Genomic DNA, 12,057 nt, shown 5'->3' on the forward strand with positions numbered 1-12,057 from the left:
AGAGGAGGGACGAAGAAGACGAAGAAGTGAAGAAGCGTAGCAGTTGTTTTCAGTCAGTTTCGGTGCTGACGACCGTCATGCAAGAGGAGACTGCATCATGCACAGACGCACCAAGTCCGCCGCTGTAATGGAATAGCAAGCAGCAGCCTCGGCGCCGGAAGACAGAAGTTAAAAGGTATTTGAAGTCTGATCTTTACATACCCGGGTGACTCGTGAGGACGGGAAGGAGACGGCCTCACATGAGCAGTCACCTGTGAGCTGGGATGAGGACCTGACAGCCGAAGACTCGCAAGCGGGAGTCCGTGGTTCGAGTCCGGGACACTGGCCTTCCCCCGCCGCGCCTCTCCGCTGGCCGACGCACAACACACGCGGCCGCCTAGAGAAGAGAAACACTGGGACGCCACATCCAAGGTAACACCATCCGATGCACGACTTCGCTCGTAATAATTAAACGGGCCACCTCGCGCTGCGCGTCTCCGGTCAGCTGGGCGAGACGGCGACACGAGATACACACCGCTACGCGTAATCAGACGCCGCCGCTGCCACAGCAGAAGGCTACGCAAACGACACAGCTGCCGTTCTCCGAACCAGAACATTCAGTAAGATACAGTTGTACGAAACTTCAATAAAAGTTATCTTATGTGAAAATGCTGTTTCATTCTACCTCATACCCGAGCCAAGGAAGAACCCACCCTGCCCACATGTTGTTAAGAGAGAAAAGTTAATTTATTTAATATTTTCACCCTGACAGAATGCTTTAGAATGCTCATCCTGACAATTGACAGCATCAAAAGAGATAACCCAGTTACATTTAGTGACAGAAGTGTTACATTAAGTACCAGAACTGTTACATAGCTTTTCATCTAGGCAAGTGAACAGAGTGATGAAGACCTAAAAACGACGGAACAAGGAAGAGGAAGAGGCCTTCAGGTCGACTGTTTATCTACCATTTATTGGGAATATTTCTTGAGAGATAGGCAGAATATTGAGAAAGTATTAAGTGAGAGTTATCTTTCGCCATCCTTCCCAAAATTTCATCACTGGTGGGATCCGTGACCACAATCTATTGGTTATGAACTGTTGTTAAAACTGAAGACTCTGCAAAAAGTGGGTAATTTAAGAAGATGGGACCTGAATAAACTTAAAGAATCAGAGATTGTAGAGAGTTTCAGAGAGAGCATTAAGGAACGATGGACAGTAATGGAGGAAAGAAATACAGTAGAAGAAGAATGGGTAGCTTTGAGGGATGTAATAGTGAAGGCAACAGAGGATGAAGTAGGTAAAAAGATGAGCGCTAGTAGAAATGCTTGGGTAACAGAAGATATATTGAATTTAATTGATGAGAGGACAAAATATAAAAATGCAGTAAATGAAGCACGCAAAAAGGAAAAAAAGAAGTTTTCAAAATGAGATCGATAGAATGTGGAAATCGGCTAAGCAGGGATGGCAAGAAGACAAATGTAACGATGTAGAGGCATATCTCACTAGGGGTAAGATAGATACTGCCTACAGGAAAATTAAAGAGACCTTTGGAGGAAAGGGAACCACTTGCACGAATATCAAGAGCTCATATGGAAACTCAGTTCTAAGCAAAAATCGGAAAACAGCCAAGTAGAAAGAGTATATATATAGGGTCTATAAAAGGGCGACATACTTGAGGATAATATTACGGAAATGAGAGACGATGTAGATGAAGGTGAAATGGGAGATACGATACTGCATGAAGAATTTGACAGGGCATTGAAAGATCTAAGTTTTAAAAAAGGCCTCGGGAGTAGACAACGTTCCATTAGAACTACTGATAGCTTTGGGAGAGCAAGCCAAGATAAAACTTTACCACCTGGTGGATAAGATGTTTGAGACAGGCGAAATACCCCCAGACTTCAAGAAGAATGTAATAATTCCAGTCCAAAAGAAAGAAGTTGTTGACAGGAGTGAAAATTATCAAACTGTCAGTTCAATAAATCATTGCTGCAAAATACTAACACGAATTCTTTAAAGACGAATGGAAAAACTAGTAGAAGCTGACCTCGGAGAATATCATCTTTGATTCCGGTGAAATCTGTGAACATGCAAGGCTATACTAACCCTACGACTTGTCTTAGAAGGTAGCTTAAGCAAAGGCAAAGCTAAGATTATAGTATCTGTAGACTGACAGAAAACTTTTGACAATGTTGACTGGAATATTCTCTTTCAAATTATGAAGATGTCACGGCTCAAATACAGAGAGCGAAAGTCATTTACAATTTGTACAGAAACCAGATGGCAGTTATAAGAGTCGAGGGGTATGAAAGGGAAGCAGTGGTTGGGAAGGAAGTGAATCAGGGTTGTAGCATATCCCCGATGTTATTCAATCTGTACTTTAAGCAAGCAGTAAAGGAAACTAAATAAAATTTGGAGAAGGAATTACAATCCATGGAGAAGAAATAAAAACTTTGAGATCCGCCGATGACACTGTAATTCTGTCAGAGGCAGCAAAGAACCTGGAGGAGCAGTTGAACAGAATAGACAGTGTCTTGGAAGGAGGATATAAGATCATCATCAACAAAAGCAAAACGAGGATAATGGAATGTAGTCGCATTAAGTCGGGTGATGCTGAGTGAATTAGATTAGGTAATGAGACACTTAATGTAGTAAATGCGTTTTGCTATTTGGGGGGCAAAACAACTGGTGATGGTCGAAGAAGAGGGGATATAAAATGTGGACTGGCATTGGCAAGAAAAGCGTTTCTGAAGAAGAGAAATTTTTTAACATCGAGTGTAGCTTTAAGTATCAGGTAGTTGTTTCTGAAATAATTTATATGGAGTGTAGCCATGTATGTAAGTGAAACATCGACGATAATTAGTTTGGACAAGAAGAGAGTACTTCTTTCGAAATGTGGTGCTACAGAAGAATGCTGAAGATTAGATGAGTAGATCACATAACTAATGAGGAGGTACTGAACAGAACTGGTGAGAAGAGAAATTTGTGGCATAGCTTGACTAGAAGAGGGGATCGGTTGGTAGGTGATTTTGTGAGGCATCAAAGGCTCACCAGTTTAGTACTGGAGGGCAGCGTGGAGGGTAAAAATCGTAGAGGGAGACCAAAAGATGAATACACTAAGCAGTTTCGGAAGGACGTAGGTTGCAGTAGTTACTGGGTGATGAAGAAGCTTGCACAGGATAGAGTAGCATGGAGAGCTGCATCAAACCAGTCTCTTTGGTGAAGACCCCAACAGCAGTATTGGATGATACCATCTGCATAGGGGAAGACAGGGCATGAAACAAATCAGGTAGTCGGCAATAATGTCCCAATGGTGGACGATTGTCATAATGCTTTCAATTAGTACCACAGGTCCCATAGAAGCTCACTTGATGGCCCTACGACCATAATACAGCGTTCACCGTTCTGTGTCTGTGTCGCGGTGCACGTTTCGAGCAGCCGTTGGACTAGATAGAGGCGTATGCGAACACAGTCATCGACATAGTGTATTACGGAAAGTTGCAGCTCGTTATTTTAGCTGAACATTCCTGTACACAGGTATATTCTCGACTTATCCTGTACCACTTTTCATCGCTTTTATTATCTACATTAGTTACAGTACTTAGAGAATTTTGTCTACGGCTGCCTTATAGATGAACGATGTCCCCGTCCTTGTTGCAGCCACAATGACCTCCCGTGGAACGTGCGCAAGTTCGCGCGGGGGCAGCTCGTTGGCTTCAACCTGACGGCCGATCTCCGCCACGTGGAGCCGTGGTCCCGCAGCGCCTGGTCGCACACAGACCTGCCGCGCATGCGCGCAGGCATGCTCGGAGCACAGGTCAGTAGGCGAATGCTGCCACTCACTGCTAATTGCCTCGCCAGCGCTGCAGACCTCCTCTGTTATTTATCCGCACGGTCGACGGCGATCGCACAGGTAACTCATATGCGCAGTTTGCGCAGCAGTCTACAATACACGAATAAAAAGGAGCAACTGCGTTTCTTTTTCAATGTAGTAAATGCAGTGATGTACTCAAAACAGCTGTGTTTCGTAAATTACTGAATCTGAAACATATCATTCCCAAATGAATAGAAACAACAAATTTAACTTTATTTCTTCGGTAATAATATAGTTTTTGTTTCAGGGAATACCAGAATTCACGAATAACACGTGGTGAACATTTACTTCGTTATCTATCAAATTTCTGTATAATTACCTATTGTACGTTGGTCCTCATTCTTCTTTCTTATTAGTCTCAACAAAAAGTAGCCTGTTTGGTTCCTTATGTCAGCACCTGTGTATTTCATTATTTATAAATTATGTCTCTACATTTGGAATCAACGTGAACTGTTTGAACTGTAGTGCCAACAGAAAAGAATGCTGGTGATCCCAGCATGATCCGATGATGAATTCGTATCAAGAAAATACTTACACCGCCGTCGTTGACCATTTGGATTCCCCACGTCTCTTAGAGACATGAAGAATGCCAACGCAGTATACGGCTAAATACTACGTCTTCGTCGAAGATTCGCTGTTTGTATAGCAGATGCAAGCTCATATGAAGAGATTAAGGCCAGACGTAAGAAAGGCACCAAGTTGTCAAAGAGTAGGAACATCCGTGGTTTAAGGGTAGCCGGCACGGTAGCTCAGCGTGTTCGGTCAGAGGGTTATCTGCCCTCTGTAATAAAAACAAAATGAGTGAATGGATCAACGATGATCTTGAACAAGCATCATTGGACAACTGCCTTGAACAAATACACCGACCAGTAATGAACAAATTGAGATTTAAAAAAATTGGGGATAGCGTCTTTGATTAGAAATCAAAACGACGTAGGTCCTGGATTCGAATCCCGCCACTACTTAAATTTTCATTGATGATCAGCATTGGGTGCCAAAGACTTCCGACATAAGAAGTCATCCACATTCAGTCAGTGACCTTGTCAAAGAGGGCGGAGGAGCGGACGGAGGTTCAGGACACTCTCTTGTCATAGGAGTGGGAAACGACACCTAAAGGCATGAAAAAAATGTCATGATGAACTCTCAATTGACAAAAGATTCCGGGATTGTCCTCCTTTGGGATCTCCGGGAGGGTAATGCCAAGGGGGAGGTGACCATGAGGAAAAGACTGAATAATCAACGGAGAGATAACGTTCTACGACTCGGGGCGTCGAATATCACAAGCTTGAATGTGGTAGGGGAACTATAAAATCTTAGAACAAAAATGCAAGGGCTCAATACGGATGTAGTAGGGGCCAGTGCATCGAAAGGAAACCAACACCGACAACGATTGTTCAGGTATACATGCCGACGTCGAAATCTGAAGATGAAGAGATGGAGAAAGTATATGAGGATGTTGAAAGGGTAATCCAGTATGTAAAAGGAGATGAAAATCCAATAGTCGTGGGCGACCGGAATGCAGTTGTGCGGGAACGAGTAGAAGAAAAGGTTACGGTAGAAAATGGGCTTGCGACAAGGAATGAGAGAGGAGATACCCTAATTGAGTTCTGTAATAAATTTGAACTTGTAATAGGGGATACTCAGTTCTAGAAAAGGCCTGGTGATACAGAAAGATTTCAGTTAGATCACATCATGGTCAGACAGAAATTCCGAAATCAGAAACTGGATTCTAAGACGTACAAAGGAGCAGATGTAGACTCAGATCACAATATAGTAGTGATGAAGAGTAGACTTTAAGAGATTATTCAGGAACACTCAATACGCAAATAAGTGCGATACGGAAGTACTAAGGAATGACGAGATACACTTGAAGTTCTCTAAGGCTATAGGTACAGCAATAAGGAATAACTCAGTAGGCAGTACAGTTGAAGAGGAATGGACATCTCTAAAAAGGGCGATCATGGAATTTGGAAAGAAATAAATGGGTACAAATATGGTAACTGCAAAGAAACCATTGGTAACACAACAAATACACTCCTGGAAATGGAAAAAAGAACACATTGACACCGGTGTGTCAGACCCACCATACTTGCTCCGGACACTGCGAGAGGGCTGTACAAGCAATGATCACACGCACGGCACAGCGGACACACCAGGAACCGCGGTGTTGGCCGTCGAATGGCGCTAGCTGCGCAGCATTTGTGCACCGCCGCCGTCAGTGTCAGCCAGTTTGCCGTGGCATACGGAGCTCCATCGCAGTCTTTAACACTGGTAGCATGCCGCGACAGCGTGGACGTGAACCGTATGTGCAGTTGACGGACTTTGAGCGAGGGCGTATAGAGGGCATGCGGGAGGCCGGGTGGACGTACCGCCGAATTGCTCAACACGTGTGGCGTGAGGTCTCCACAGTACATCGATGTTGTCGCCAGTGGTCGGCGGAAGGTGCACGTGCCCGTCGACCTGGGACCGGACCGCAGCGACGCACGGATGCACGCCAAGACCGTAGGATCCTACGCAGTGCCGTAGGGGACCGCACCGCCACTTCCCAGCAAATTAGGGACACTGTTGCTCCTGGGGTATCGGCGAGGACCATTCGCAACCGTCTCCATGAAGCTGGGCTACGGTCCCGCACACCGTTAGGCCGTCTTCCGCTCAGGCCCCAACATCGTGCAGCCCGCCTCCAGTGGTGTCGCGACAGGCGTGAATGGAGGGACGAATGGAGACTTACAGATGTGTGTCGTGTGCTTTCCCTATGTGCCTCTGCTATTAGCGCCAGTTGTGTGTAGTCCCACGTTGTGTGGCACCACATTCTGCAATTATCCTTAATTTATGAGCGTGAGTTTAGTTACGTTAGATTAAGTGCTGCGTCAGCTTAGGGACCGATGACCTTTAGCAGTTGGTCCCATAAGATCTTACCACAAATTTACAAATTTCCTCGCCTCGTTTCGTATCTTTTCATTCCATAAAATTTTCAACGTCCTTTCATAGCACTGCATCCCTGCTTCCTCACAGTTGACAAATAACTTCCATACAGTGTTGTGCCCCGGACTGTATTCTCAAAAGCTAATACCAGAATTTGATATTAGTAGAATTCTTTTGGCCATAATGCCCTCCTGACCTACCCTTGTATGACATTCATGATCTCCTTGCTTCTTTCGTCATTTGTTGCATGGCTCCAAGGTTGGCACATGTCCTCCATCTACGTCGTGGGCCAAAATTTCGACGTTTTGTTTGTCACTAGTCTAATTTCTGTTACTCCACAATACTTTTGTCTATAGTCAGTTTACTCTCCATCAACCTTATTTTCTTAGTAGACTATCGTTGCATTCTTCCTTACTTTTACAGATTATAGAAATGTTGTTAGAAAAATTTTTCATTAAAAACCTTTCATACCGAATTTTAGTCCCCCCCCCCCCCCCCCCTTGATCCTATTTTTCATTCCCGTCATTACCTCTGAAAAGTAGAGATTGAACATTATGGAGTAAATACTGCATTCGTCTTTTAATCAGAGCTGTGTTCTTCATTCTTCCTTCTGCATGTCTTGTACACTACTGGTCTTTCCATATAGCTTATATTTTATACCCCTTTTACTTGCAATTTTGAACGCCCTTCCACTATTTTTCACTGTCGTGCGTTTATTTTATTTTACTTTATTTTTTGTTTATCTATTTTTTGGCCGACAAATTCTATGAATGAGTCTTGATTTTGCTTAAGCCTTGCTTCCATTATCAAGAACAATGTCGAAATAGCCTCTCTAGCGCCTTTTCCCTTCGTGAACAAAAACTGATCGCCATCTGAGAGATCTTCAGTTTTATTTTCCAGTTGTCTGTATAATTATTCCTGTCAGCAAGTTAGATGCACCATCTGTTAAGCTAACTAAATGATAATTCTCGTGCTAATACGTCTTTGTATCTTCGGAATTCTTCTCACTTTTCCTGGTCATTATCTGAATTAATGGATTCTAAATCTGGATCTCACTTGATTATTTCCTTTTTTATTTCAGAATCCTTTCTTTTCCTGAAGAGTTCTGCACTTCCTTCTTTCATCGATTAATTGACGTATTACTTCGGTGACCCATGGTTTCTTCCTTGTACCTATATTTCTTTGTCCAAGGTTTTTGATTTACGTTTTTAGAGGTGCTTGTTTCTCATCATCTGAATTTCCTACTATGATATTCAGTCTCAGAGGACACAAAGCGCATAGAAATATTCCTAAGTACTTCAGTACCCTACTTCTTTCAAAATTCTTCTGGATATTTCTTCTAAATAACATTCCTTTCCTAAACTGTAATCTTTACATTTGCTGCTCTGTAGACCTTAAAACTGGGTATCTAACGTAGGATCCTTTTGCTGATCATGTTGTAATCCATCTGGCGTCTTCTTTTGTCTACTGTTCTTTTCCAAGTGCACTTCTTCGTATTACGTATTCGAAGCGGGAATCAATTAGTCTTTCCCCTCTGTTATTCCTACTACCGAGTCCTTTTCCTTCCTAATTTTGTTATGTATTCGCTCTTTATCCCAACATTGTCGTCTCCATTCACGTGCCGAGAAACTCTTCCATGGCTCTCTAACTCATAATTTTCTGCCTGTTATGTCGGCACGTATACTTCAGTTATTGTTGTTGGCTCCAATTTGCTGTTGATTCTGTTAAGAACAATCTATCACCGCATTCTTCGCAGTAGCTTAACCTCTCGCCTCCCCATCATAGCGAACCATAACACCATTACTCTCTTTTCCGCTTCTGTTCATATTACCTTATATTTATGCGAGCAGAAATCCTTTTCTCTCCATTTCTCTTCACCGATGCCCACACATGGAAACTAAACTTTTACCGTTCCTTTTTCCTGATTTTCTAGCTTTCTTACCATTTTAAACCGTCTGACATCCCACACTCTGACGCATTGCGTTTTACATTTTCGTTACTAATTCAACGTTTTACTCATCGTCATCTCCCTCTTGGCTATCCTCTCCTGGAGATCCGAAAGGGCCACTTATCCTGAATCTTTTGTCGTCTTAGATAATATAGTTAAACATTTTCAGCAACAGGTCTTTAATACACAGGGGTCCTTGGCGCTGGGCCTCCTCACGCCGTTGATAACCGCTGAACGTTCGCCTTTTAGGGCCAGTTTTCCAACGGAAGGGCAAGAGGCTGCCGTGAAACCCTCTGGTCGCCTATTGAAAGGACGAGGGTGACTTCTTATGTCGCAAGTCCCCGGCAACAATTGGTGATGATTTATACTCAAAATTTATGCATTGTCTGGGATTGAATGCGGTACCAAATATGTTTCACTTAGTAACCAAAGATACTTCCCTCTTTTCTCAATTTACAATTAGTATTTTATTGCGACAACTCTAATAGACAACGGTTTTGTAATTATTGACATCTGGACAGAGCTGGTTGGATACTGAACGTTCTGTTACACAGTACAGCAAACAACAACAAAAACGATTGAAACAAATGCAGCTTCACATTCGCATCACCTTACATATTTTTCTTTGGTCAAGTACTTCACTATTTCCGCAGAGGAGCTGACTTTCACTCTTTCGGACTGTCACTGTAAGTTTCCCGCTCCAGTATCGTAGCTGTAGGAAGATCTCTTCTTAATATCGTACCCAGCCTGTTGTAATTGCAGACGATGCTGTTTAATTCCAAACGGGCATAATACCGTGATGAAATCGGATGGACACCACAACACCACAATCACCACATGTTTCTTCTCCCCCATTAACGGTGGTCCCAGCAATGGAAGTACTAGCTTCTCCCAATGAAGTGAAATAATTCCTTTCCTCGTTTGGAAATCCGCTTTTCACCATTGCGAATTGCCTTGTCGAAACCTTTCTCTACATTTAGTACGTCTTTACTTGAATTATTTCTCCCTTCTATATTACTTTTCACTCACGACTTGAGTACTCTACATTTAAATTTTACGAATACAAAGGATTCTACAGCAAACGCTAAACGAATGAGTAGCGCCCTTGATCACGGTGATACTTAAGGTAACGAGCTTGTAACCTAAGAAAATATAACATTAAATTATGACTAACTATAACCAAATACATTCGATTGTAATGTTACATAGACTGAAGTAAAGTGTAGAATCCTATTTCACGTGTAGGAGCTCCCATGTGGCTGTCCTGTTGTGGCCGGAGCTTTATATGTGAGCAAAGAACTGATAGTTTTGGGATTCATAGGGATTTTTCTGCGATCAGCGGACCCCGTTGCAAAAAGAAAGTTGGAATGTTCACACATTTCTTCAACTCAGTAGTAAATTTAGGAAAAGGGTTTCATACAGCTCCCACTAAGTCATTAGAACGAAAAAAATCGTGTCTTATGTACATAACCATAGTCCCATATAGGGACGACAGAGGAATCTTAGTCTGCTTCTGCAATAACTAGCTTACTTTTAAGCAATTTTAAATTTTAATTGTTTTACTATAGTGGAGAGAAAATATGAGAATGAGACAGAGGAACACGTTTACAAAGCGCTTCCCCAGTAGACATAGCCATCTTGAACTGTACAAGCTGTGAGTCCTTAAAAGACTCTCACATATACTGTTTACTTCAGCCACAGCCCTTTTAATAGCATTACAGTGTACCATATTGGGAATATTGAAATTTAGCTCCTCCTGCAACAAAGAATCTTCATAATGAGAAAGAGTCATGCTCATAAGATTAACAATTCCATCAGCGACAGAATGGTTGTTAGTAGTGATATGAGTAGTGTTAATCGGGGTCTGCTGTGTCACAAGCGCCCATAGTTTGTGGGCATGCCTACTGCCAATAAAATGCATGCGTCTCCGAAAGAACCTAGGTACTGCAATGTCGTGTTTATCCGGTGATACCAGGCAGGGACTTTCAGTTGATCTTCGCCTGTATGAGAATTATGCAATATGTGTAGGATTACAGGCTGTCACAGGAACGACGAAATGTGGAAATGTGGGTCTGGCCGTGAGTTGTTCACAGATACCTAAGGAACAATCATAAGGGCCTGGGTTAGATTCCCGGCTGGGTCGGAGATTTTCTCCGCTGAGGGACTGGGTGTTGTGTTGTCCTAATCATCATAATTTCATCCCCAACGACGCGAAAGTAGCCGAAGTGACGTCAACTCGAAAGACTTGCACCTGGCGAACGTTCTACCCGACGAGAGGCCCAAGTAACACGACATATACATTTGCCGGCGCGGTCGCTCAGCGTGTTCGGTCAGAGGGTTTTAGCTACCCTCTGTAATAAAAAAAAAAAAACTGAGTGAACGGATCAACGAACAACCTGAACGGGTGTCATCGGACGTCCGCCATGAACAAATTCAACGAACAATATAGAACAAAATAAGACAAGAAAAAATGCGATTGAAGCGATCTCTAGCGTAAAGCGGGAAATCCGGTGTCGAGTCCTGGTGCAGCACAATTTTTTTGTGTCGTCATTCCCTTATACGCATGATAGTTTTTCATAACCACATCTTTGAATATGTTTCATGTATTTTATAACAGCTATAGTCGTCGCAACGCTTTTTGCTGCATGGACGTCCGAAAGAATCGTTTGTCGTTATTCTTAACAACACGGGCTCTGCAATATCATATCAATTCTTCTATCAGCCTATGCTTCTTTGGCTGCAGAATTTAAAGTTTCATATTCAGGCTCAGTAGTTCAGGCTGCCACACACTTCAGCTTCTTGCTCACCCAGGAATTACATTTTTCCCCTACAGAAAAGCACTTTCATTTTGTGACGACCCTGTGGATAAATCATCTACAACATTTGTCTCAACAAAACCAATTATATGCAGATTTTAGAAAACACATTTTGTTAAGCACGTTGACATAATTCATAGTTGCCTTCAGATAACGAAAAACTCATTCTGCTGCCTGCCAATGCACACTACTAAACTTATAATTATGCTCGCTTACAACAATAGTTGCATAAGATACGTCAGACGCTGCATCAGTTCTGATGTACAGTATTAGCTCTAGGTTCTAACCCCGATGAAAAGCTGGATACTTCGTCTACATTTTACTTTTTCTCTAACTGATCTAGAAGCTTCCAGGCGATAGTCGATAAGCTAATATTCATTTCTCCACCGCAAATATAATTGCAATCTCGGTTTGGTACCCCCTACATTGAAAGGTGAATATTTTAATAAACTGCGTAATTGCACCCTTTTTGAAACCTACGTTTATATTTGTAGGTCGGCGATTTTTTTTTTTTT

At 42.6% G+C, this 12,057-nt stretch overlaps 1 protein-coding gene across 1 annotated transcript in view; it reads left to right on the plus strand.

The window, feature by feature from the left end:
• LOC126176365 (dipeptidase 1-like) overlaps window positions 1-12,057 on the plus strand; it is a 431,133-nt gene that overhangs the window by 187,500 nt on the left and 231,576 nt on the right. Inside the window, 1 exon segment of the mRNA XM_049923520.1 lies at window positions 3,643-3,799. Coding sequence (XP_049779477.1) covers window positions 3,643-3,799 — 157 coding nt within the window.

The sequence above is a fragment of the Schistocerca cancellata genome, chromosome 3 (assembly GCF_023864275.1).
Source record: "Schistocerca cancellata isolate TAMUIC-IGC-003103 chromosome 3, iqSchCanc2.1, whole genome shotgun sequence".
Taxonomy (NCBI): Eukaryota; Metazoa; Arthropoda; class Insecta; order Orthoptera; family Acrididae; genus Schistocerca; species Schistocerca cancellata.